The sequence below is a fragment of the Lipophrys pholis genome (assembly GCF_963383615.2).
Source record: "Lipophrys pholis genome assembly, chromosome: 12".
Lineage (NCBI taxonomy): Eukaryota > Metazoa > Chordata > Actinopteri > Blenniiformes > Blenniidae > Lipophrys > Lipophrys pholis.
This window is the reverse complement of record NC_137641.1, coordinates 22,314,091-22,340,728: the sequence shown is the minus strand read 5'-3', so window position 1 is coordinate 22,340,728 and position 26,638 is coordinate 22,314,091. Positions and strand designations below refer to the sequence as shown.

At 39.8% G+C, this 26,638-nt stretch overlaps 4 protein-coding genes across 10 annotated transcripts in view; 1 reads left to right on the top strand and 3 right to left on the bottom strand.

The window, feature by feature from the left end:
• The window catches only part of dym (dymeclin), a 54,433-nt gene extending 37,252 nt beyond the window's left edge, over positions 1-17,181 (bottom strand). The window contains exons 1-8 of the mRNA XM_080477706.1: positions 16,966-17,181; positions 15,200-15,406; positions 13,673-13,725; positions 13,362-13,455; positions 12,005-12,141; positions 10,830-10,902; positions 8,461-8,586; positions 6,526-6,665 (exon numbers count right to left, since the gene is read on the bottom strand). Of these exons, the coding sequence (XP_080333832.1) occupies positions 6,526-6,665; positions 8,461-8,586; positions 10,830-10,902; positions 12,005-12,141; positions 13,362-13,455; positions 13,673-13,725; positions 15,200-15,339 (763 nt within the window). The 5' untranslated portion in view covers positions 15,340-15,406; positions 16,966-17,181. The remainder of the gene's footprint in view (positions 1-6,525; positions 6,666-8,460; positions 8,587-10,829; positions 10,903-12,004; positions 12,142-13,361; positions 13,456-13,672; positions 13,726-15,199; positions 15,407-16,965) is intronic.
• An 872-nt stretch (positions 17,182-18,053) lies between these two features.
• Positions 18,054-19,698, bottom strand: c21h18orf32 (chromosome 21 C18orf32 homolog). Its single transcript, XM_080477232.1, has 3 exons — positions 19,574-19,698; positions 18,625-18,834; positions 18,054-18,414 (listed from the first exon to the last, which is right to left on the bottom strand). Exons 2-3 carry the CDS (start codon positions 18,796-18,798, stop codon positions 18,349-18,351), a joined length of 240 nt encoding a protein of 79 aa, XP_080333358.1. The 5' UTR covers positions 18,799-18,834; positions 19,574-19,698; the 3' UTR covers positions 18,054-18,348.
• Positions 19,271-24,248, top strand: rad1 (RAD1 homolog (S. pombe)). Of its 6 annotated transcripts, none has more exons than XM_080477229.1 (7): positions 19,271-19,326; positions 20,558-20,759; positions 20,880-20,988; positions 21,100-21,257; positions 21,358-21,458; positions 21,866-21,964; positions 22,913-24,220. In XM_080477229.1, exons 2-7 carry the CDS (start codon positions 20,565-20,567, stop codon positions 23,088-23,090), a joined length of 840 nt encoding a protein of 279 aa, XP_080333355.1. In that variant the 5' UTR covers positions 19,271-19,326; positions 20,558-20,564; the 3' UTR covers positions 23,091-24,220. The 6 variants fall into 6 exon arrangements, with proteins under 6 accessions (XP_080333355.1, XP_080333357.1, XP_080333353.1 ...); XM_080477231.1 differs by lacking the exon at positions 19,271-19,326 and adding an exon at positions 19,692-19,802 and having other exon boundaries at positions 20,931-20,988; XM_080477227.1 differs by lacking the exon at positions 19,271-19,326 and adding an exon at positions 19,692-19,802.
• Positions 23,484-26,226, bottom strand: bxdc2 (brix domain containing 2; the record flags this gene model as incomplete). 2 transcript variants are annotated; one of them, XM_080477225.1, is made up of 10 exons in its annotated part: positions 26,072-26,226; positions 25,598-25,709; positions 25,480-25,523; positions 25,319-25,389; positions 25,171-25,220; positions 25,009-25,082; positions 24,758-24,808; positions 24,553-24,654; positions 24,052-24,180; positions 23,484-23,943 (listed from the first exon to the last, which is right to left on the bottom strand). In XM_080477225.1, exons 1-10 carry the CDS (start codon positions 26,207-26,209, stop codon positions 23,695-23,697), a joined length of 1,020 nt encoding a protein of 339 aa, XP_080333351.1. In that variant the 5' UTR covers positions 26,210-26,226. The 2 variants fall into 2 exon arrangements, with proteins under 2 accessions (XP_080333351.1, XP_080333350.1); XM_080477224.1 differs by having other exon boundaries at positions 23,695-24,180; positions 26,072-26,214.
• Positions 26,227-26,638: the final 412 nt, after the last annotated feature.

Below are 26,638 nucleotides of genomic sequence, written 5' to 3'. Positions count from 1 at the left end.
ATGGTTTGCAGCACCTGAAATTTGAAACAACATAGACGGCGCCACAGAACAAAGAGAAACTGGAACTACTGGCCAACAGGACTGGGGTTGGTGCTGTTGTTTTTGTGTGTGGGTGTGTGGGTGTGTGTGTGTGTGTGTGCGTGTGTGTGTGTGGGGAGGGTGAGAGAATTTCTTACAGACCCACTGAAGTGCGAGTGCTTTCAGACATCACCAGAAGCACGAGAGACATGAACAGCACGGTACCCAGACGGCATTCCGTGGCTCCTCCACGTCTAGCCAGGCAGAATGCAGGGACCAGGCTCTGCTGAGGGGCTGCCTGAGCGTTGGAGGTCCACAAAGCTCAAGCTACTGAATCTGACGAGAAGCCAAGTACATCTGTTGCCATCTAGAGGACAAGCTGGGAAGAGCTGCACTGATGTACTGGAAAAAGTAATGTTATGTCTACATCCCTCTGTGTTACACTAGTTTAATTGATTTACTGTTCTAGAAAGTCAAGCAAAGAAGAAGACTTCGGTTTGAAGCAATAATGCTTCATGTAGTCTGCAGGAACATGAGAGGCGACATATATGTGACTTCTGCTTATAGCAGCAGTGTCAAGATTGTAAAACAAATCCTTGTGTTTATACAAAAAAAGAAGAAAAAAAGGGATAATAGAAATATTGAGCACATTGAGGAAAATATCTACGAGCAGTATGTATAACATAGGAATGTCTTGAGACTCTGAATTACTTCCAACAATGCTGTGATCTGGTAAAGATTTTTTTGCAATACTGCTTGAAGTAATTCTGTCATCCATGCAAAACACGAAGCTTTACTCAAAAAGATGGTATTTTCCATATGTTATTGGTTCACACTTATGTTAAAATCAGTGTTGTTGTTAAGGAGATCCATTATGATTCAGTAATGGTGATAATTCTCAAATGATAATCTGACAAATCTATATGGATACATGAAATCTCAAGTTAAGCTACAAAGCATTTGGTCTTTATTAGTCCCCACCTCTGTTTTGTTCCAATGAGACAGGCGAGAGAACAAAGCAACAGTTTACAACTGATCGAGATCATGTGAGAGTGAAACTAATTAAGGTTTTAAACAAAACTGCACTGTGAAAAAAACCCTTTCAAGCACTTTCTCTCCCTGCCTTCCCTTTATGTTCCTATGCTGGTTTGCCTCTAAATTCACTAATGGCCTGTAAAGAGCTACTCCAACATTTGTGTATGCAACTCCAGTGTGTTTGAGGAAAGAATTTGTTTATATCTGGGCGAAACTACATCAACAAAGTGCTTTCACAACAACAAAAAAAAAAAACAATCCTCAAGAGAGGAATTACATAATTTGCATTGGTCAGTCTGTCTCCCCCTCCACACACTCGATAATCACATTTCTTTCAACTGGCTAGAACAGCCGTGAGTGTGAGAGAAAACAAGATCCAGTGAGAGGGGGCCAATTGTGACGGAGCCCTGTTCATCTCATCACTGGCACCACGGTGACTAGCCCAGCAGTGTCAGGGAGCCCGATCTGGCAGCCACATTTCCTGCACTCTCTCACACACACGCATTCACAGAGCGCTATTTTACCTTAGTGGGTGCTGTTTGTTATCCGTTTGGCTGGTTTCCCTCTGCCTGTCTGCCTCCGCACCACATAAACCCAATAATGCTACACTGCTTAGGCTGCTCCAGCCCTGGCCAGCTGCCCGGTGGAAAAAGAGGAGGAGGACACAAAGTGGAGGAAGGGGAAAGTGAGGAAAAGAGAAGGTCACACACCGACACGGAGGCTGGCACGGTGAAATCAGATTCTGGGTTTTGTGGACTTTAGGGCATCGAAGGCATCCCACTGTGAGACACGCAACACATCTGCACCCACAGAGTCTCACTTTACACGCGCTGTGACTGTTTCCAAAACAACAACCAAACAGTTGATTATTTCCTCTCTGAGAACTCTTCATTATCTGCAAACCTTCACAATTTAGTCTCCCAGACGTCTATGAAAATCCTTTCGCTGTGCACAAAAAACAGACCAAATTACAAGTTTTTGCAAGCGAGAATGAGCTGCTGATGCTTAACAAGACTTTAGCTTAAGGACAAAAGGCAATGACGTCCTCATTGTAGTCTTACATAATGACCACCAACATGAGAGACACCACCGCCGGCACACAAGTGATTTTTCTAGTCAGGCCAAATACTAAGGAGGCTTCTAAATCCAAAATCTGCTGGATAAAATAATCTTGATAAGCTTTTGTCACATCACACACACACACATGTTCTGATTACACACCTATCAACTGTGTCATTAGTAGTCAAGTAGTGTATGGTGGAAATGTAATGACTTCCTTAAATTAAGGGTTTTCACAGCGTGGGTGGATGAGCCTCAAGCAGAGCTTGAAAACACACTGTGCCCACCCACCCAACTCTCATGGAAAAAACACACTTTGTCTCACACTAACTGGTAATTTTTGTTTGAATGCCAGACTTCCTGATGCTTTCCACAATATTAGATATTACTGTTAACAGCTGTTGGGATCCAAAGACAATAAAGACTGCTCTATCTCTTAAGCTTGTGACCCTTATGGTTTTGCACAAAAGTGTCTCTTATATCTTCATTTTATTTTTATGAGACTTGAATTGAGTTTCAAAACTGTGTTTTCATTAAATAATTCGTAGGTTTACCATGTTTACCATTACCAGGGGAAGCCCATTGCACAATGAAAACAACTACTTTAAATACAATGTGTAGATGTTCTTATTCTCTATTGTAATTATGATGTTATGTAGCACATAATATAGGGAATGTTATTTTTCTGCAGCCTTTCAAATCGTTTTTTGTGCAAGAAACTTAGCTTAAAATATATACAACCCTCATTCAAAATGAGTTTAACTCACTGTGGAAAAAGCTTAATTATTTATATTCTACGTGTTCAGGATCATGTGCAACTATCGTCTCAACATGTGCACACCTCAGGAGCCTGTCCAGACTTGAAAGAAACAACAAGAAAACTGGGCCTTGGAAAGGATTTCACTGTTGAGAGCTTGTGCCTGAGTGCAGACAGAGCTGTGGATGGCTGGTGAGCAGAGACAGACACAATGTGCTACTTAGTTATTTACTTGCATAACACTGAATGAAATACAACATTGGGGCTTAAGGGAGAATGCTTCAGCCAAGCACGCAACAACACACACATACACACACGTTTTCCAAAGCTGCAATGATTAACCAAAAATGCATGTGGGGAAACAGACTGTACCGACGATAAATAAACATCCTCTGCCGATAAACTCAAGTAAGTAAAAAAAAAAAAAAAAAATAGAAAATGCTTTTTTCCAAACTCAGTCCAAAACCCTCACTCTAACATAAAAACATGTAACATATGAGAACGTTCCACAGGGCTTCTTTCTTTGCGAGAATAATTATAATCATAATAAAAATCTGTCATTAAAATAAATCATTCGCTACTAATGCCCTATTGACAGCAGTTCCCAGTAAGAACTGCAAATACATTTACTGGTAAGTGTGCACTTACAATAATGACTTCACACAAAGGCATTAAAGAGAAAGTGTGATAACTTTTTTTCTTGTTTTTTCTTTTTTTTTTTTTGGGATCACTTAACTTTTCATTTAGCATGATCAGAACTGAGCTAGATTAAAAGTGGAGAAGAGGAGAGGAGCCAGTCTGGTTGATAATCCCCATGCAGACACTTGCTCGGGCTCAGACAGCAGCCTGCGTGACTGCAGATCAGGAGGAGACATTCAAGCACTCACACATTAAAAAGGCAAAGGACATCATGATCTGCTTTGCTGTGCTGATGACCAGCGCTGCGGTTGTGGGAAATATCTAACTCAAAGCCATGGGCGATGTGAAATGCCACTGACACAAGGAAATGTCATTTCCTAATCGCACAAAGGAAGATATGTCATGTCTTGTCTAGTTCTGATCATTAATAAAGAATGCATCTGCAAGTTGTAATTAGAAGCTACTTAACTGGAAATTGCATATGATTTAGATTGTTTTACCACTTAAGCTGCAAGAAGATATTTAGAGGTGTGTGCTGCATGTTTCAAAAGTATTAGTTCATACATGGACTTGTCAGTGCTACTGCAATGCAGGATGAGATTTTTTTTATAAATGTTGGGAAACCTATGAAAGGCATAAGTGTAGATAGATTAAAAAGCCCAATTTAAATAATGGAGCCAGATCCAAACGTGACTACTATTAACATTTGTATTTCAAACTTTTTGTTGCTGATAGGACACATTAAAAAAATGAGCTTAGCATCTATATACTAGTCATTATGTTGACCACCAGAGACTTCTGCAGACCATTTGTCTCGTCCCAGACAAGAATCACTACCAGCTAGTCACCCTCTGGCAGCATGGTAACACTAAACAACTGGCAGATACTGAAAGTTAAATTTATCTTCAAAAATGGGCAGAAGTACTTGATTATTTAGGACATAATTCAAGCCAACCTGAATAGGATTCCAGTCACAAGAATGTTAACACTTAAAAACATTGGTTTCTAAAATTGGTCTTGATACAATTGTATCTTTTTGTAATATTTTCTAATAAATACTTTACTCAGAATCCAAAACTTTCTTAAAAGGCTTTTTATTTTTTTCTAAATACAGCTCGATGATTCTGTGCCAATTTCTCTCTGATGGCGCAACATTAAAATGTGCTCGTGAGGTTTTTAAAGTGACATTTGTTCAACAACTATCAAATACAATATCTTGTCATTTGGTACAGAGTTCCCTGTCCCACAGTATCACATTGTATCGTTTCAGGAGGCTGTTTAACTTTTCTTACCTTCACACAGGAACGTCCCATGACAGATATCACAATATATACTTGTGCTGATAGTGTTGAAATACTGTGCTATACAGAGACCAAAAAGTGTGGTATTTTGAAAAAATCCAAACGTTGGGCTGCTCTCTGTTACAGACACAGCTATGGTACGCCACTACAATGGAGCCTGGGCTGGTTTTCTCGATAGACGCCCTTCCTACTACAGCTGACACTGGAGCCCAGGTCCCCCCACATTTTCAGTTAATACATAACCTGATGCTCTACCGGGCGGGGCAGCATGGAGACGTGGATATGATGAGCAGGTAGATAAAGCCAAATGATAAACAGAGCTATCTTGTATTTTTAGGAAGTTTCATGATGTGAACTGCTTTTACAACCCACAGCTATGTGGTCCCAAAATTCAACTTGATGCCTTGTCTACTGTCACAAGGGCCAAACAAGATCGATATTGTCCAGGCCCTTGCTGTAAAGTTCAAGAAATGTCTGAGGTTTGTTGCGACCACGGAGCGCCACCCTTTTGTTGTGTATTCTATCAATCCCAAGTGCCAGTAAGCGTACGAGACAGAGAGACAGAGAAAGAAAACAAGTGTTGTTTCTGAGCTCAGAGTATAAGAGAGCGTGTGTCTTTGTTGGCTTGCGCGTGTGTGTATAAGGGAGGCGGCTGCAGACAGACAGGCTCTAGGGGATTACAGAACAGGACAGGGCACCATAACTCATCGAGCCGATCAGTGGCCACAGACAGACAGGCTGGGCTGAACGGTGATGGCGCTCTGATAGGAATCAGCCACCAACAACCGAGCATTTATCTGAGGGGGGAAACCCAGCCCTATTCTCACACTCAAACAAACAAACACACTGAACTTTATCCGCATCACACTCTATTCATTTCTGACTCATCGTTTTCATCCCGACTCCCATGACTGTTTTCATGGCTCGCACTTTTATTTACCAGATTAATCATATTTCTCTCACTTTTTGGCTACAAAGACAAAAAAAAAAAAAAAAAAAAAAAAAAAATCTGTTATTGTCAAATTCAAACTGTGAAAGTCTTATTTTGGATTAATCATCACTCTGATAACTTGATGAAATCTAATACACCATTTCAATTGTGATGTGTGGGCTGACGTCATCACATCGTGCACAATGGATGAGCAGCGTGAGTGGTCATAATGACAATAATGAGCAGAAACTGGTCACAAGATTATCCCAGACAAGTGAGAACATTCATGACTCTTACACAATGTACAGTTAATATTCTTGTTTTCCTGTTTTGGGAGAACATACTTGACATTTTCAAGTCAGTAAAGCCATAAAAATCCTTTCAATGAAACAAGCTGAGAAGGAAAGTCAGTACTTGACTACAACGCTCAACAATCATAGCTATAAAATATAGTTAAGTAACTTTAATAGACGATTCTTTATATAAATCACAAGCCATAAAGAAGCATAAAGGCACCTACATCTAAAATTCAATATGCTGCCAAACTGCAGTAACTTAATAATTATGTGAGCTCCTCAAAATCGTCCTTTCATTTCATTTCAAGCTTGATTTAAAAACAAAAAGCACAAATGAAAACTGGGAAAATGTTTGTTCGTGTCCCCTGGTAGCAACTGCCTTAGGTGAGCAACATGAGAATCTTCCAAAAACAATGCTTCAGATTGCACCAAAAACAATTTAAATCGTTGTTGGTGGTTTTGTTCGTGTGTGAATGTGTGTCCTCGTACTTGCCACTCCTGACGCCAGGCCATAAAGCAAGCCACCTTCAGCTTTGGACTCAAAAATGTGGGTTGCGGGAGGAGGACACTTCTCCTGCCTGATGAAGTTGTAGAGCAGGGTCTTCACGAGTCGACTGGTTAAACACAAACTGCAAAAAAAAAGAAATAAATAAGGAGAAGCAAAAGACTTTTGAAAAACAGGCCGGAAACATTCATCAGCACAATATTATCGGGGACGATGAAGTTAACATAGATCTATCACTGGGTTCACAGGAAGGTCTTTTATTTTATTTCAGTGTATTATAGAATCTCTTTACCGTTACAACTGGTAGGAGAGACTACCATAAATGAGGAGCTGCATTGGACACCATGTTCCTTTGTTTGCTTTCAGTGCTTGGCCTAGGGAATGCGAGACAAACACATCTGGCCAATTCTGCAACCGTGCTGAATGCAGATGTAGAATCTGCAGTTTATAGCTGCAGCCTCAGCTTTATCTTAGTTCTTTAGTCAGTGCCACAGAGCTGCATCTTCTCTAAGATGTCCCTTGTGTGCTGAACCAGAAGGTTTTCATCAGAATAGAGGTGAAGTCTGCCATCGCTGTGTTCCCTCCCGGAGGTTTTCTTTGTTAGTGATGCGATTGTCTGAAGCTATTTCACATTTTAACATTCATGTCGGCATGCACTGAACACAGAAAGATGGAATATGACTCATTACCAACCTTAGTTGCAAAATGTTCAAAGCAAGATGACTTAATTGAACTTTCCCTTAGAAAAGCAATAAAAAATGTGCATAGCTCAAACATAAATTGTACAATATAAAAAAGCTTCATCATCCACAGTATTGAAATTTGTCTTCAGTTTACCCAATAAAAACAATCACAACTAAAATATCCCCCCAAAAAACCTAATGCATCAACACAGAAAATAAAAATTTGATCGACATAAAACAAAACAGTCTGCATTATTGCAGCAAGAAAGTCAACGTTAAGCTTCCTTGCTGACTCAGCCTTTGTACTCTATGCCTATTTACAGGCTGATGATCACACTAATGTCTTCATGAAGCCATCTAAAAGCAAAGACTGGACATGTGTCTACAGGCCGGTAGGTGGACATCCTATTCTTAGCACAAAACGTGTGCCTACGTCTTCTTTCCTCACCACGTAAGACAGGCTTTGTTGTGTAGAGTATTTGTTATCAGAGCTGCGTTTTGGTTTCTTGCCCGACCACATCATTGCAGACAGTCTTGTGAGCTTGTCTTCCGACATCAGCTGATCAGTTGACCGATCAGACATTTTCCATTTCCTGGTCACTTTTGGGTTCACACACCCGACACTACTATTGAACAACACATCTGAATTACCACATGATCGCAGAAAACAGGGTAGGGTACACCCTGAACACATGACCAACCCTGGGACAATCACAGACATACATTCACAACTCTGTACAATTTCCACTGTGGAACTAATTAATTTTTCTCAAAGTAGGAGGAAGTCAGCATCGCGGGAGTAAGACCATACATGCAAACTCTTCATAGAAATGCCCTAAAACATATTCTTATTGTGGGGTGAGAGTGCTAACCACTATATAAATACTGTAGGAATATAGTTTATGTATTATGGTAGAAGTCAAGACCAGAGAGTGAATTTGAATTGGTTGTCTTCATTTTTTTTTAATCTATTACCATTTGAAAGTTGCACCAGTTTCAGCAGGGACAGTGTCAAGGGTTAAACTTGCTCTTGCATAAAAAAAGAAGTCGAATAGATCATAGTCATCATCATCCATTCTTTAAGTCATGATAATTTGCTGATTTCCTTTAGCTCACAAGCACTACCTTTTTTTTTTCTCTTGCAAGGTTGCTGTTTTTTTTCTTTTTTTGGGGGGGGGGGGGGGGGGGGGGGGTAAAACTGTGTTGTTTTTTCCCCCTCTTTCTTTCCCCTCTTACCATCGACCCTTCATGATGTGCTGGTAGATCAGTCCATCTCGTAGGATGTCCTTGTTGAAGAGCTGATAGGAGAAGAAAACCAGCAGGGTGGTCACTGCTTCAAACAGGATGCTGTAGGTGATGTCACTGCAGAAACACACACAAAGTTCATGTCAATAAACTTTAAAGTCCATCTTCATGTCCTCTTGTGTCATGAGTTGTTTTTTTGTTTTGATCTCTACTTTTTGTATGATCTGTATTTAATCTTTTGTTGTGGTTTTAATGTAAAAGCACTTTGCAACTGTGTTTGGAAAAGTGCTATACAAATAAATGTATTATGAAGGGCGGAAAAACACATGCTGCTTTTCAATGATGTTTGTTTAGATCATTTCATAGCGCAGATTCTGAACCTGTGGTAAACATGAAACCAGTGGCATGAAAGCTCCCTCTAGTGGTAATTAGCAAAATGCCTTGAATATAAAAAATATAAATAAAAAAAAGATTAAACCAATTTGAAAATATCCTGAAGAAATAAAAAATAACTTATATAAAACATGAAATTCATATTCAAAATAAGTCATCTTTTTTGTCTCGATATATTTTAACTAGTTCTACTGTGTGAATGTGTGAAGGATTAAAAAAACAGCAGTTATTACCATATCCTTTGCCAATGAAAGTTGGAGAAAAAGTTATGTTTTCTTAATGCGTTTGTTTACAGTGTTTTCGACAGACAAAGAGGTTCTGAGCCTGTTACAAGTCTGGTGATTTTTACATTTGAGGCTTTCTGAAATCATCCATGAATAACCGTCATATTAGAAGTAAACACGTCTCCTCCGTAAACTGTCCAAGATGCCACAACTGTATGTTCTGGTCGACTGTGGAGATGCTGCCTGCACAGCTCAACATTTCTTCAGGTGGTGCCCACTGTAAACAGTTGGAGAACCACTGCGTTACGCCATTGAGGGATCATAATCTTCAGGCAGGTGGCAAAACATTAAACGACAACCTGGTTCAATAAAGAGTGCAGAAGGCACAACTTCCCTCTTCTTTTCAAGGTTTGTTTTCATTTCTCTCTTCTGTGTAGAGAACCTGTGTAGAGCAGTTATACAACAGTACAAAACTCATGTTTGAACATTGTACAAGACGAATCTATCAAGGGATCATTTCTTTTTACACCGGTGAATGGGAACACTATCATTTAATTTATTAGAGAACAAAAGAGCACAAGGGTATGGGTGGAAGTTGGGAAAGCCATTCCAACTACAAGGGAAAAAAGAGAGAGGCAGGATTTACCTCCAAACCAGCACGTACAAAGGAAATTGGCCACAAAGTGGTGAAGGGAAGAAAAACAGGGAAAGTCTTTAGGCTCAGAACAATGAATAATGTCAAAATGTTGAGCGCGTTCACACGAGACGGGTTTGATGTCCGGAGATGACAGAAGAAACGGAGACAGAGATATGCGAGAGAGAGAAAGCGCAAGTGATTGGTAGACAGTGCGAAGAGAATGTAAAGAATGACAGGCTACAGATAAAAAGAGTTAGATGCCGCGCCAAGGAAGCAGCAAATGTCAGTCATGTTTCTTGAACTTGTTTTGACACTTTTAACAAGCCTGTGCAAAGTGCTGAGGAGATTCTCTGCACAGAGAAGTACTGTATATGCACTGTGTCTTTGCACGTCTCTCCCTGACAGCCAGTCAGCCAAATAATTCACCCGCTGATACGTAAACACACTGAAATATTCGCCCATTAATTCAGAGTGTGCACAGCGCCCGTTGGGAGTTAAGGCTGATACCATTTTTCAAACATTATGTTCCCCATGCTCTCATTCCTAAACTCCCACTTAGAGCCATTTCTCTTCCCTTAAATACCAAAATGTCCCCCGTCTTTTTAGTATTTACAGTTGCGTCCCTTCCAGGCCATCATGTTGCCAGCACAGACTTTGAACATGTCGGTCCGGCATGCTCCGTAATGGATTTCATCTTTTCTTGATTTAGTGAATCAAGAAGCGCAAAAGCACGCAAAGCTACATATACAAACTTTTTCTTTCTTTTTTTTTTTTATAAACTGCTTTTCATTAGCTGCTCAAGGACTAACATCCTGGGCAGATTAACAACAGAAGAAAAAGAAAACATCAGTAAGAGAAAACATCTCAAACAACGGCGTGAGAATCAGAGGGAATAGAACTGCCACCTAGAACGTTACCGGCTTATTGTGCCGGGGTACCACCGACAAACTGAAGATATAAAATATCTTTTTGCTGTGCATCAGAATCACGCTGCTCGCATGCGTGACCTTTTTAGTGTGCGCAAGAAACAGCGGGGTGTTTTAATTCAACCTCCTCTTCACACACGCATTCACCCATAAGCATACACAAACGCAGGAGGCACTTACAGCAGGGGCACTTCAACGATCAGGTGAACGAGGTTGGACAACAGCTCCTCGAGGAGGTCTTCACTTCCTGTTTCTACACAAGAGGTTCAGAGAGTTATTACACCAGACATGTTTGGCAGCACCCCATTGACAGCAGGCTCTTTGCTCTTTCCATCTCCCACTGCACCAAATCATTCTCTCAAATCCCCCACAGCCCTGAATGCTTCAAGGGATACGGCAAAGAGGAGTAACCCTGAGCACTTTTAGCAAATGATGGCATTTTAAGTCGCCGTTTAACGACAAAGGTATGACAGCACAATGGGACGCTGGTCGGAAAGATCAAATTCTTTATTCAAATAATCTTTCAGCGTATCTTAGAAGTTCTGAACAATGTTTTGTATTCTTCTTCTTAAGTAGGTACAAGCATTTTAAATATATATATATATATATATCAATTTAAAATTCAGATTAAATGTAAATTATTCTATTGCATCTGTAGTTTTGAAAGAAAGTGATCTTTGTTATGATAATACGATAAATCACTTTGAGCCAGAAATCTGAGTTCATGTTGCAAATGAGTTTTCTCTCAAGTTGAAGCTTTATTTGAAGCAAACGGACGTGTAAAAATGACTATGATAGATAGACGATTCAAATAACTCAAAGTAAAAATACAATGCAGCAAATCAGGACAAAACTAAATGAATTCAAAAATGAATCTGCAAATAAAAGATGAACAAATTGTATACTTCTATACTGACTTACATCTGTACTTCTGTACTCTGGGATTGAGTGTACAAATGATGTATTATTTGTTTCTTATTATTTTAGTTTTTAATTCATTCAGCATTTAAACTATTTATCTTTGCCTTGTTATTTTTACAAAAAAGAATGACAAATACATGTAGAGACATGAATAAGGAATAGTGGTAACAGAAAATAACATTCATTACTCCAAATTTTTTGTTACTTTTTTTATGTTATTTATTTTTGGTGCATACATTGATTTATTGAGCCGCTCAGTTCATGTCTTTTGTCATTTCAGTGCTTTCATGTGACCACATGCCAGCAACAACAACAGGTGTTCCCTCAGAGTCAGTAGTTGATCCTTTCAAGCGGACTTCTGGGAAACATTGAGGCCAATTTCCTGGACAGTGAGAGACCTTCCCATTCCAAATCCCGCCGCCAGAGTGACTCACCTCCACAGAAGCCTGGTGCCCTCTCCTGGTAGGAGAACTGCAGGTGCAGCTCCTCTTCGCTCATCTCCCTGATAAACACCTTGAGCAGGCAGCGAATCATGAACAGTGCATTGTGGGCCTGCCAGATAAACAGCTGACTGTGGAAGAGAAACGGGACAAAAGCGTCCCATCCAAGGTCAAACACTCATCTGTGGCGGAGACCAAAGACATCAGGTGCCTGCTGTGGAGCTTTTACATGTGGCTTTATTTCCAATGATACCGACATTACAGACTAAAAGCATTTTCGCTTAAAACTACATAAAAGCTCCTTTAATCTGCTCCGTTTGCACGTGGAACTGAAACACAATTTCGATCGGCATTTATCGTGTGCATAGAGAAAACCAGATGCTCATCAAGTATAAGTGCATATTAAAGACGGGGACATTTGGAGGTAGTCGGGCTCGTTAAGATTGCTGATATCATCTCAAGAAGAAGCTAATGAAATCCATAGAGCATAACCATTCCTCAGGAGAGGAAAAGCCTTCCCAACATCTCAAACGCACTGCTCACTCTTCCTGACTCATATGCAGCCTGTTTCTTGGCAAAGACAAAAGAAGTTTGTCTTAAGTTGTTTGTTAACTAGCCTGCCTGAGAAAGTGGCATCACACGCCGCACCCAGACCATGACCTTATTGGAAAAGAGCAACTTCATTTCCTGGCGGTAACTAATGAAGCACCAAGTTATCACACCGAAATCATTATCTCCAACAGATGGTCACTGACTGAGTTTAGAATGAGGATCAGATTTGAGTGGAGTCAAATGGTGGTCCTCACCTTGATAAGATTCTGGATCATAAATCTCACTGTGCTTGTCGGGACTCAGACAGAGGACACGATACACAATCAAACAGTCTGAACATCGAAAGCACAGGTTAACAAAAGCTTCTGCATATGGATACGACAGAAGGGCAATACGATGAGATTTCCAGATAGCAGACCCTCACACTACACAAAATACTGCATATTTATTTAAATCAGGGAAAAGGACAAGGACAATATATCAGCGTAGACAGATGCGCCCTCGAATTGTGTTTACATTGAGCCTTTAAGGCCTACGAGGAGTTCCCACCCGAAGCGCTCGACCACTTGGGCAGAATCAGTCCCTGTGGGAAAGGAGCTTGGCAGTGAGTGAAAAACATTGCCACGTATGCGGATGGTTATATACCTCAGTGGTTTTCTCATGGGAAAGTGGACAACTTTCCGTGTCTTTCTTTCTAAAGCAACACAGGGACTCCCTGCCTGCAAGCAGTCAACTGGCCCGCACTCGCTCCATCATCAATAACACAGTTCATTATCTCCCCTGACATTCACATACTCACTCTTGGCATTCTGTGGAGATTTTCAGCTCTTTGGTTCTTCCCAGGAAAACTCTCACGAGAGCGCCAAAGTTCCCGGACCTGGGATTGTTTTCAACTTAGAAACAAAGAAAATAAATAAACGGACAGGATTATCTGGACCAGAAACCTCAAAATGGGACTGCTTGGCAGTGCAGACAACACACACGCAAAAGAAAACCTTAATGTTAAAACTGAATTTTGAAGCCTGGAGATATTGCCATTCCGTGGGGCTACTCAGGTTCAGTAACGTTCCATTATTAAAAACAGACAAATTTCGAGTTTAGTCAACATACTGAGGGCCTTGGCGAGAGGAATAACAGCTTCTTCCAGCAGCTTCGAGTCTCCGCTGTTAACAAGAAAAAAAATGAAATTGAATCAGTCAAAAGTAGACGACTCGCATATATAGATGGTGAAATGAAAAGGAATTGCTGAGAGCTTTTGGGCATCGGCCTTCTGCTGCCATGTCACTAAACAGTAATGCAATTATATAGCATAGCTTTTGTCAATCCAGCCTGCACGTTTTGTGGAGTTAGAAAGACCGACGACTGTGTTTCTGAGGCGCCTTTTGGGAAACTAATTCAAAACTAGGTTGTACTGAAGCCTCTATGGTAGGCTAATTAATCTCTGTGCGACCTGTGTTGGTATATACTCAACGTTAAGTGAGCCGGGTTTAATTCACTGAATTTTCGTCATGGGTTGAAGAATGTCATGTACAACATGATTGATTGCATTCGAACAACGCTTGCGTTCATAATGACGGACAAAGAACGATGAGACCGACATTGAACGCAAAGTTTAAATTGATCAATCGCTGGAAAAGCTGCTGCTTAGCCTGATAAAAGTCATGGAAAATAAATCATTAGACAATATTGTCCAGATTCAGAACAATGAAAAATTATATATATATATATATATATATATATATATATATATATATATATATATATATATATATATAAAATAAACATAGTAATACTAAAACTTCAATTCGATTTTATTTCAATAGCGCTAAATACAACACAGTCATTTCAAGGCTCTTTCACAGAGGAAAACCCAACAGTTCCCCATGAGCAAGTGTAGGCATCGGTGGAGAGGAAAAATTCCCTCTTAAAAGGAAGAAACCTGCAGAACCAGGCTCAGAGGTGGAGACTTTCTACGGTTCTGTTTGGGGTTAGGGGAGAGAAAGAAAGAGAATCTATAAATCTCTCTAAAAAAAAAAAAAAGAAAAAAGAAAGAAAACAGTAGGCTTTACACGCCATTAAAGATGTTCAAGGTGCCGAAGGAGATAAAGTGTCTTACAAAATGTTAACAATTAACTAACCCATCTTCAGTCAAGCAGAACATTAATCCCGTTGCATCATCACTCATGTGGCTCTGCAAACATCCTGTTTCGGAATTCCTGTTGGATCTCAGGGCTTAAAATTTGTATGTGGTAAATATGGTGTGGTCGCTAAAGTACACAGTTTAAGACCAGAAGATATAAATATCTAATCAGGGAAACTTTTAAACGTTATCTCCCCCACCAAGGCTGCCGAGGTCTGCAATTCAAAAAACGTTTGCTTGTATCATGGCCTGCAAACTTTTCAGCTTTGAAATATGCAAGGTTAACTTTGTGGCTTTCTTTCTTCAGTTTTCAAGTGTAAAAAATGTGATCATCTGTGAGCGGTGTCCTAGACCTTAGAGGAAAGTGTCTGTGACTTGAGGACTGAGGTTTGAACCCTTAGACAGAACAGTAGAAAATATTGGAGCATCTTTATTTACAATAAACTGCAACATTTTGACTTTTTTTTTTCTTTTTTTTAAAGTGAGTATTTATTTACCTGCTCGTGGGACTGATGAAGGTGAAGGAGATGAGCTGGTTCCAGAAAGGGTCATTCTCGGATATGGACTCGGCACCCACCAACGCTTTAAGGCTGGGGTTATCAGACAGGTCACGGACCTGGCTGGTGTTGGCTCCCATCTTTACTGGCTCCACTCAGCCAGACTCACCACTCTTCGCTGCTTTATCAGTGGGCATATGCTGAATCCTGAGGACAAACAAAATACAGCGATGAACAACTATTCCTCTTATGGGAATGATTAAGGTGTGACTGTGAAGAGCTTTTGGTTTTACATGAACCACTGCGCAAAGAGGAGGTTGCAAATGAACATACAGCCTTTGAAGAAGTACAAATATATGCTACGAAATGCAATCTGTGTGTAAAACACAAATTAGCCCCAGGGCGGACATAACTCGCAGTCGATTCTGTTTGAGATGACAAAAAACTGTTCTAAAATAGGATCATGAATAAGCAGATTGTCGTTGCTCTAGATTTGCTCCATCATCAGTGTTTTCTGGGTCATCTTTCTCATTCGTTTCCCCCTGTCAAGAACATCTTAGAAGATAAGCAGGCCTCTCTTGTTTGTTCCTTCTAGTTACACCTGTGATGTAGTTTGTGCTTTTCAGTATGATTGCCTTCCTTGTGCTATTGTCCTATTCATTTGGGTATAAACTGAGTCGAGATGTAGAGTGGTTAACAGATTTCACTTTTTCAACAGCTTTAGAATGTTGGTCAACTTCACCCATTCACACATATAATCACACAACAATGATCCCAGCTGCCATGTGAGGTGATCAACCTCCCATTTAGAGCAACCTGGGGTTCAAAGGCTTCCTCAAGGACACCTGAACATAATACACACAGGAGAAGATGGGGGATCTAACCCACAACCTTGCACCATACAATGACCTTGGCACGCAATGACGCAAAAATCATCACTCTAATATACAAAGTTAAATTAGAACGAAAGTAATAAACCTGTTTTGAAAACATAAAGCAAGAAGGAAAAAAAAGAAGCTTGGAAGCGTTTAATCTTAAGGATGTTGCTTTTAATAACTCAGAAATAGCTCAGATATACAAGTGAAAACTAATATATATATATATATATGTATATATATGTATATATATATATATATATATATAAATGAAATCTTGAAAAATAGACAATTGTTGTATTTCAACTAGTAAATGCAGGTGTTTGAAATCAGGAAGTAGTAATAAAGAATCTATACATAGCAACTTCACGCCTCTGCATTTTGAATCGACTTTTAAGACAAACATTTTTCAACAGTCACAGATTCCCACTAGGATGACACGTCAAAAACCAGGACGTGTGTATTGTTCTTCTCAAATGACACACCTTTGGCATACAGGTGCACTATAAACGAGACATGAACACCAATATAAATATGAAAAGAAACAAAAAAAAACCTATTTTCTACTTGCAAACAGGCTGTGATTAACCTGGAAGTGTCTGACAGATGCATATGCAACCATATCTGTTTCCAACGTGAAACGCATGTGTGTTTATTTCCAACAGTTCAACGTGTTTGGCGTTAGCTAGCTTACACTGATCTCCGGGAAACGATCGATATCGCAGCGATTCACCGAACCAACGCCTCTAAACACGGGTTCAAATGAGCATAAAGTCATAGATCAGATAAGCTGCGGTTTCAGAAGATGTGCCCGTTAACGAGTGTCCAGAAAACACCATCCGGAGAGCAGCTAACGTTCACTGTCTCAAATCAGCTGACGACTCGGCTTACCTGTCATAAATGCCCCTCGCAGCTTCCGCGGCTCTTCTGGCGATCAGAGCCGCGAGGAAGCGACTGTTATCCGTAGAAATCTGAGCTTTAGTCCAATTTGTTTAGAAACCTTGACTTGGAAAGGCAATGACATAAAACGATGGTGGGTTTTTTGACAGTGAAGTTTACTCTACATACTCCTTTCCTCCATGTTTTCCACGTCGCCACCCCTTGCGTAATGACGTTAGGAGGGGGCGTCAGTTACGTGAGGTGACGTAGCAATCAGGACGCGGGACGCGTGTCGTATTTTATATTCACTAAAATATAAAAATAGTCACAAGCGCAAATTGCACCAAGAATTTATCTTAGGAAAGTTTTAATCACGGAATGTCCTTGTTCATATCATAGTTTATATCTTTAAAACTATTCTGTTCTATTTATTTTCCAAATTTTTACCAAAGTTGGAGTGAATTATATGTAAATAATGATGTGTGAAGTGGGAAAAACACTTTAAGTAAGCATTGATTTTATTTATAACAAATTTCGAAAACAAATCTTTAAAAAAAACCTTTTCAATGTGCAAATTTATATTTTCGACCAGGAGCACAGGTACACGATAGTGAAATTAATATTTTAGGTATCACATAAGAATACTAAGTAACACCCTCACAATATTGGTATCCAGTCTTAAAGTACTCTTAGTGCCATCACTTTTACACTGTCTCAAGATGATCTATCAACATGCATTTTTTGCCGTACCAAAAATCCACAATTTCTCTATTATATTGTAAAACAAACATGGCAATCCCATTTACTGAAGTATTTGTATCAACCAAGTGAGCAATGTGATTGAAAGAACCTCTCGTTTTTCTAGTATATTGTTTTTCTCCCAAGTCCCTGTGAAATGTCTTGGGAAACGTACTGTGATGAAGACAGACTAAAGACAATATAAATATTGCCATTTTAAATTACATGTGGTGACCATAATTTTTACAAGTCACTTTTAAAAACGTATCTGTGAACATAGTGCGCCCTTCCAGAAATGGTGGCTTAACTGCTTGAGAAGAAAGACAGAGCAACTTAGTCTGAAGACAATAAACAGAAATCCTCCTTATTGAACATCATTTTATTATCTCATTCATTGACTAAATTTAAGCTTTACGTACAAAATCTATTTCATTGGGACAATATCTTTAATACAGGAAGTAAACATATCTACTCATGATTAATGAAGAACTCAACACATACTGTATAATAAAAATTTTAAAACATTATCCAATGAAATAAAAGGTTGCAAAATTCACTTAATTTGAATAAAACTGATAAGTTAATTTATATTTTCCTCTGTTTTATATTAATAGAATATTTACACAGTTTTTGATGCATAATTAACATTCTGAGCTGTCAGTCGGTCTTCTTATCCCCTGCTATAGTAGACCCATTGGCAGTGACCTCGCCATTGCTTCCAGGCTGAAAGACAAAGGAAAGGAGAATTTGACAGACAAATTTAGTATAATAGAAAAGCTACCTTTTTGAAATAATCTACAAGTTCACACAGAAACCATTGAACATTACATGAAACCATTTGATCATATTACACTAATCATACTGTGGAATAAATATTAAAATAGTCAACAAAATGCACATGACACACATTTTTTCCTTGCTCAATCAACTTACCTTGCAAGTCCCATTACTCTTAAGATTTTGATCCACTGTTCCAGTTTCCTGGACTGCCTTCTTGGTCCAGAATGTATTGATAATGGGTGAAATGAAAGGATAGATGAAGGGCTCCAGGAACCTCTTGTAGACCCACAAAAGGACAGGAATCACAATGCAGGGAATGCACACCATGACTATGGCTCAGGCAGGCAATCCAATATGGAAACTCTGGAGGGATTAAAAAAAAAAGAAGCAGGACAAGTCAATGTCAAAATACACAAGAAGAGAAATTGATTTGCATGAGTAGAGCAAGCTCTCTACTGTGTTTTTATTAAAATACACATCAGCGTGAACTGTGATAAACTTTTGAACGGGTCCTCCTCGAGAGCTTTAAAAATGTACTTCTGAGTGGTTGATGAAATTATTGTAGATGATTGCTGGTTGTAGTAAAATACTTTTGAAGTAGATCATTTCTCCAGTATGTTGTTATTTGTGCGTATAAATAAATAAATCAAATACGAGACCCACACTCTTTTTTTAATATTCCGTATTGGAGCATATTTGCTAGCACTGTTTGCACCAATGACAAGAGTATATATAAACAAGGCTTTGTGCGAATAGACACTAAAGTTCAGTAAAGATAAAGCGAGTGGGAAAGCATTGCGTCACGACCAAACTGTAAACAAAGCTAACATGAGCTAGCAGTGTATCGTGGAGGAAGTGAGTCAATCTTTACATCGCTTCGTCTCTTTGTGGCTTTCCCTCTTTAGGGAGAATATCTACAACGCCAGAGTGCTGTTACTCATTGATATCAGTTACTGATCAGCAAAACATTTAAGCAGCAACGACATCCGCCTGCTACCTCCTGCTAACTTTTAGCATTAGCTCGGTGGCGAACTTGACATATAGTAACGACACGGCAGATTAACAAGCATATCTTTGTTTTCTACTGTGTGAACATCCTCACCTGTGTTGAACAATCCCAGCTGGAGCGTTTAGAGGACTAAGATGACGGGACCTGTGTGGTGTTTTCAGGAGGCTTTAAGAAGAAGCCTCTGGAATGTGATAGTCGCTCGTTTGTGACCGTAGAAGAAGAAGAAGAAACCGGAAGTTGAAACTCTGCCGGGCGCCTTCTTTCAAAACATTCGCACGAAAGCCTGGATTTTGTGAGCATCGTGCATAATTTAGAGGACATGGTGACAAACTTCGAATCTTTTACGAGTGTTATGTTTTATAATGCAAAAGCCCGCTTGTTAGATCAGCCGCAGTCTGTCTGTTTAGATGCGTCGTCTTAAATTGTGATCTCCTCGTCAGTGTAGCCTAGCTTAACTACTGTTTGTTGTGAGTATGTTTTTCATTAGTATCTTTAAAACTCTACTCTTGAAGATCAACTTAATGTCTCGGATGTGACCAAATAGTTGTATTTAGGATAGTGTGGTAACTTGCGTTGCAGTTGCTGTAATAAGATTGCTACCTTTTTGATCAAATGGAAAACTTCTGTGATAAATTCAAAGAGCTGGATATTAGAGATTATGACTGTAAACGTGTTACAAATTGAGTCATTTCTGTTATTATTGTCTGCAAGTATTTATGTCATAGTTTGGAAATATGTTAATTTGCTTATGTTGGTTTACATATGACATTTGTATTTCCATGACACTGTGTAGCTGTGGTTGGAATTCCTAACAGCATTATTTTGGTACTAATTGATCGCGTTCTCTTTTTGTTTCTCTCTAATAGCTAATCCGAGTTAATAAGTTGCTTTACACACGTTAGTGGTTACTAGCTGCATTGTTAATATTTCATGAAACAAATCAAAATGTGTTTGGTCATCGCACATGCATTTGCTGCTCAAAGGCACTAATGCACCAGGTCCTGGCTTCTTTCCCCTCGTATTTATGTGCTTAAATGCAATTTCTTGTGAAATCCACTTGCGTTTCTTTCTCCCCAGCTTTACGATGCCGCTGCTCACTCAGTCCCAGAGCGACGATGAGCAATATGTTTTGGTGGCCACTATGGATAATGCTCGCAATCTCTCCAACATACTGAAAGCCATCGCCTTCAAAGACCATGCCATCTTCACCGCCACACCAAACGGTCTGAAGGTCACTGTGGAGGACTCCAAATGTCTGCAAGCCAATGCCTTCATTCAGGTTTGTTCAGTTCTTTTGTCATTGAGTATACATTTGACTTGCACATGTAGAGTATTCAATTAGATTGAACTTCTGTGACATCTGAAGAAATTGCATTTCTGTTTTTTAATTATGTACCAGGTGGAGGTTTTTCAGGAATTCACCATTAAAGAAGATTTGGTGGGTTTTCAGGTCAATCTCACCGTGCTGCTGGACTGTCTCAACATCTTTGGAGGAAGCACAGCAACAGGTACAAAACACGAGTTAAAATGAATGGTCATTATATAAAATCAGACAATCGTACTAATGTCACACATCTATCACACACACACACACATATCTTCTCCGCGTGATGTTGCAGGAGTGTCAACAGCGTTACGGATCTGTTACAAGGGCTATGGCTACCCTCTGACACTATTCCTGGAGGAGGGGGGTGTCGTCACAGTTTGCAAAATTAACACTGAAGAACCTGAAGAAACGATTGACTTTGAATTCTGCAGCAGTAACATCACAAACAAGGTTTATTTCACTGTTTCACAAGGTTAACGAATAATCTACAGATGAATTACAGAGGTACAACATGTGAGAGGATCTAACTCGTGTCTTCTATTTGCTTTAGGTAATCCTGCAGTCAGAGAATCTGAAGGAAGTCTTCTCTGAACTAGACATGACCAGTGAAGTGCTTCAGTTCACCATGTCGCCCAATCCGCCATACTTCAGGTGTGTGGTCCAACTTTTACTATTTAGTCCGTCTGTTGGCTCACGTCATGTTAACATCATTTAACTTTGTAATAGCCGTGTTTCGAAGAGAGCGAACCTTGTTTCAACTAACAAGGGAAGAAACACACTTAAAGTGATTTGCTTCCACACCCCTCAGTATTTCGTGTAAATTTATTGCTTAGCTGATGTTCTGTTGAATGCTTTTACTTCAGGAGATCTTTTCTAATGCTAAAGAATCATTAAACACAGGGCGTGATGTTAAAATGTCCTTTGTTAACCAACAACAATAACTATTCTTAATCAGCACTTGTACTGACCCCAGGCTGAATACTGAAGGATTACTGCTCTCTCGAGTTTCACGTGTTTGTTATCAACTTTATTGTTCGTTGATTTGTTTTACTCTGCAGGTTGTCCACGTTCGGGAACTCTGGAAATGCCCATTACGATTACTCCAAAGACTCAGACATGATGGAGCTGTTCAAGTGCACAGAGACACAAGTCAACAGGTGAGCACAGAGTCACTAAAGGGGTGTATTGTCAACATCTTAAGGCAATGAATGACTATGAAGAGGAATAGAGCCTCTACACGACACCCAAAAGAAATTGTGGATGTAAAGTATTGATCAATTGATGAGAAAATTGCATTATTGTTTGTCTAATGCATGTTTTCCTCAGGTTTAGGTTGTCAGTTCAAGCAACATACACTTAAGAAGTGTGTGGTCAAATAAATAGTTAGCACTGATTCGACATTCTTGTTTACATCAGGCCAAAAGGTGTAAACAAAACACATGCGTAACTTGGCGTGAAGTATATTCACATCTCTCTAAACCCAGTTAGGAAGCACACATAAAGTAAACATTATTTTATGTATGAAATCATGGAAAATAATTCTTGAAACGTTATCGGTGGTGGAACCATTCATATTAACGGCGCGTCTGTTATGTACAGTTGAACTTCATGTTCTCTGCTTTCTAATTGTGTGGTTGAACTGAATCTTCCCTCTTTTAAAGTAATCGTTCTCGACTTGTCGTCATCCCGTCACACAGGACTTGTTCACGAGTGTTCTTGGGCAGTGTCACAATTAACTGTAAACGCTTCAAACAAGTGAGAACTCATTCATACTCTAGGTGCTTTTTTTGTTACTTCTATTATTTTCATATATTTAAATTATTATTCTGACCATGATTTGGTCCAACATGTGGGGAAAATAGAGTAAAATGCTCGTTATTTTATTAATTTGCTCAGTAAGATGTCCATACATTGTGTGTGCAGACTAATTCTCAGTGTTTCCTTGCACTATTTTGTCTTTATATGGTTTTATTTGCATTTTGTGACATTGAACCTGGAAAGTTTGCAAACATGCTTATTCATAATTATATATTCTTCTCCCTGTAATTCCTGGTAAATGTTCATGTTAAGCGTAATACGTCACTCCTTGTCGCCCTGTTTGACAGATACAAGATGTCCCTGCTGAAGCCGTCCACTAAAGCGCTGGCGTTGTCCTGTAAAGTGTCTGTGAGGACAAACAGCCGGGGCTTTCTCTCCCTGCAGTACCTCGTCAGGAATGACGACGGACAGATCTGCTTTGTGGAATATTACTGTTGTCCGGATGAAGAGGTCGAAGAGGACTGATACCAGCCCACACAATGGGACTTTGACTCGGCCTTGCAGCTTCGGTTCTTGGCCCGAGGTTTGAACTGAGCGGTTCAGATGTGAGGGGGCTGGACTTGCAACGAGCACGAGTAAAACTAGTGTGGAAAAGTTACGTTTGTTTGCTTCACATGGGAGATTAGTTGCAAGAAATAGAATAAAATCAAATTCACTTGACTGTTTTGGTTCTTAGTGGAAACAACAATTTCCAACAAGTGCAACCGTTGCCGAGTTTGGTCTGCAAATTTGACACAATTATTTAAGATAATTCTACCTTTTAAAAATCATCTGAGCCCAACAATGTTAGTTGAGAACGAGTAGTTGTATGTTTAACCAAACTTGCTTGTCTTGTACATCACTCCACACACATCAGTTAAACAGAACTGTTTATTTTCATGTCAAACTCAATAAACAATTTAGGAAAAAAAGATGGGCACATGATGTTAACTGTAACATCAGTGACTCTACATGCGTCGTTATGTCAAACTGGGATCAGGAGGTTTTCTCAGTTCACATGTGGCGCTGATGTAATGGTTCACCTCGACGCAGCATGATTCATCCGCTCTGCGCCCCCGGGATGGTTCAGTTACCTTCGGGCCTTTTGCATCCTTTGTCGTTTGAAAGCTTTGTGTTTGTTCTTCTTCACCACTTTGGGCTCCGGCGCCTCTGTCTGGATGTGAACGGGCTTCTCCTCGGCCGGCGTCAGGAAGACGTCGGCGGTGACGTCTTTGTTCAGGTCCTCCTTCGCCTCCGTCCTCTTCACCTTGTGAATGTCCTTCACCATATGCTTCTCGCGCACCTTGGCTGCTGCTGCCAGTCGGAGCGTACGCCGGTGCTGAGAGCAAGAGACAAAGCGACACATTAAAAAGGAAATCTCTAACGAACCAGACCGATGACATCTGATGGGAGGTGTTTTTTGAGCAGCGCGCGCACTGGACGTTACCATGTTAGGAGACTGGAAGTCTGGGTTTTCGTAGAGCGTGGGCCCCCCGAAGCTCCCCTGGAAGATCTTTATGAGGTTGAGCACGAAGCGAGGCCCAATCTCCACGAGGGATGCGTCTTCCTCAATGATCTGAATGTGCAAAGAGCGAACAGAGAAATTTCAAGGAGAGAAAAATAAAGTGAAAACCAACAAACTTCTGTACGATTCTGCTTCTTGTTACAAGTTGTACCGATTGTAGAGAAAAAGTTTCATAAGTGAGCGACACCAAGGAGGCTTTTGGAAACGTCCATGACTGCAACAACTCTTAAAAACGTTTTGTATCCAGCAACAAGTGAAGCTGCAAATGACCCAAATGTCTTTAAGTCGTTACGATTATTATTCAGGTCACAGAAATTAAATAACATGAATGTGTGAAAATAAATGAACATGCTTATTATATTTCCAGACTGAGGCGTAACAACGAGTGATTAAAGTCTAAAAAAAAATGCTGTGAAGCGTTACCTGGTAGTTTCTAAACCATATCCTGTTGTCTGCAATGGTGAATGTGAGGACGTGGTCCACAAAAGGCTGACTCTTTGGGTGGTAGCGAGGGGTGGAGAATGTCTGGAACAAAAAAATAATATGAGCACTTATATATAAAACACAGGCAAACAGATATTTAGGATTATTGGAAACAATTATCTTTGATCAAATACACTAATGTCACCTGGATGAAGAGCTCTTTCAGCAAAGCGTAGTGGGGCTCACTGTTAAATTTCTGTGAGGAAAAACAAGATTGTTCAACACCTTTCAGAGGACACAAATCATTCTTAACATGACTGGTTATTATTAGAATCCCAAATTACAAAGTGAGCAAGCTTTAGCAATGTGAGTTGAATCTGACACCCAAATACAAGATAGACCTGGCGAGGGCCATCATGTTGTTGTCGGGGCTTTTATTTGACTGGTCAAACTTACGGGATCGAATGAGAGCAGCGGCCGGGACCCCTTGAGGCAGTTTCCAGTCATTTTGAGTTCAGCCAGAGTATGAACTGTAAAGGTCACAATCATGAAGACTTTATAATCACATACTGTCAGATATCTGCTGCACTTCAGGCAAACAGGAGGGAAGTCACTTACTGTTTTGGACTAGAAACTTCGCAGAAGGCCCATGAGGGCTGTTCGATATCCTGCAGATTAAGAACATAATATAAGTTACTTTGCCTTTTTAACATGAAATATGCCTCCACTCAAAATAGACAGAAATGGAAAACGACCAAGTACGCACCACATGTACAGATCTTGCTTTTTCTTCGCTTCAAAAAACAGGCATTTGTTGCAGTTTTTTATTTCGCACACCTGTTTTAAAAAGAAAAAAAAACATTTCAGATTTGCCAACATGCAAAATACAATTTTGGAATGACCCCAATTTTAAAAGCAAAGACTCACCTCGTTAATGACAAGCAGCTTGTCCTTTCTGTCCATTTTAGTATCTAGACGGCAGAAATGTGATTATTGTCACTGCACATCAGTAAACGACGACTAACCTGAAGTGAACTGCACTGACCTGCTTTAGAATGAGGCATCATGGTCCTCAGATCCTGCATCAGATGTCTGGTCCTGAAGTTGATTCCTCTCGAGGAGAATATGAGAACTCTTTCCTTGTTGGTCCACTTTCCCTGTTCAGCGGAGTTAAAGTCATTAGATAGGTGAAATGATACTCGTGTGTATGTGTGTATGTGTGTATGTATGTATGTATGTATGTATGTATGTATGTATGTATGCATGCATATATGTAAGGACACGTCGATTCTCATCCATCTCGTCTTTTGTGCCACTGTGCATGAACATATAATCGTTTGAATTTTAACTAACGTGTTAATGTCTTACAAAATTACCCAATAAAAAAGTAAAGTCTTGTTGTTTCAGTAGATTTGTTCGTATACAAATAACTTAAACAGACCAATGTTTTGGTGTACAGAAGCTAGCAGATAAGATAATTACATTAATTGCTTGGTATGTAAGAATCCGGAGATCTTACCATGGAAACAGGAGCTGCGATCGTGATTTCATCGTTCTCGTTCTGCTTATCTTCGCCTCCATCCGCGACAATGTTCACTTTTTTAGCCTTTTTCGCAGCGGGACCCAGACCCCCACGTTTTCTCTTGAATGCCGCCATGTTTGGTACGCACGAGGAAAGCCTCGCGTGGTCACGGAAGCCACGTTGGAGCGTCAGCTGACGTTCCCTAGTGGAGAGGAGGAGGTGGTACAGTCGTTGTAAATTTTGCACATTATTATCTGTGATCTTTCCACTGAAACAGGCACCTATGTTATAAAGAAAAGTAATTCTTATTATTATATATTTTTTAATAATGAGTTAATAGTATCAAGTAGTTTCTCCATCTGCAGCGTGGTGTAACTCTTCCTGTCCCAACTAGAAGTAATTGTGGACAACTAATGACAGTAAAACAACCATAAAACATATTTCTACAGTAATTTTTGCAAATGTAACTGCGATATGTGACAACGAAGCTTGAGGGATGTGCATGTAGTAAGTAACTCTAACCAACAGAGGGCAATAAAGAGTCGTCGAAGCTTTAAATCATCA

Coding starts and splice junctions, on each gene's coding strand:
- c21h18orf32 (XM_080477232.1), bottom strand. CDS start 18,798: ATGGTGTGCATTCCCTGCATTGTGATTCCTGTCCTTTTGTGGGTCTAC. Junction 18,415..18,624: donor AGAGTAATGGGACTTGCAAG/GTAAGTTGATTG, acceptor TTTGTCTTTCAG/CCTGGAAGCAATGGCGAGGT.
- rad1 (XM_080477226.1), top strand. CDS start 20,565: ATGCCGCTGCTCACTCAGTCCCAGAGCGACGATGAGCAATATGTTTTG. Junction 20,989..21,099: donor TGGAGGAAGCACAGCAACAG/GTACAAAACACG, acceptor GTGATGTTGCAG/GAGTGTCAACAGCGTTACGG. Junction 21,459..21,865: donor CCCAATCCGCCATACTTCAG/GTGTGTGGTCCA, acceptor TTTACTCTGCAG/GTTGTCCACGTTCGGGAACT.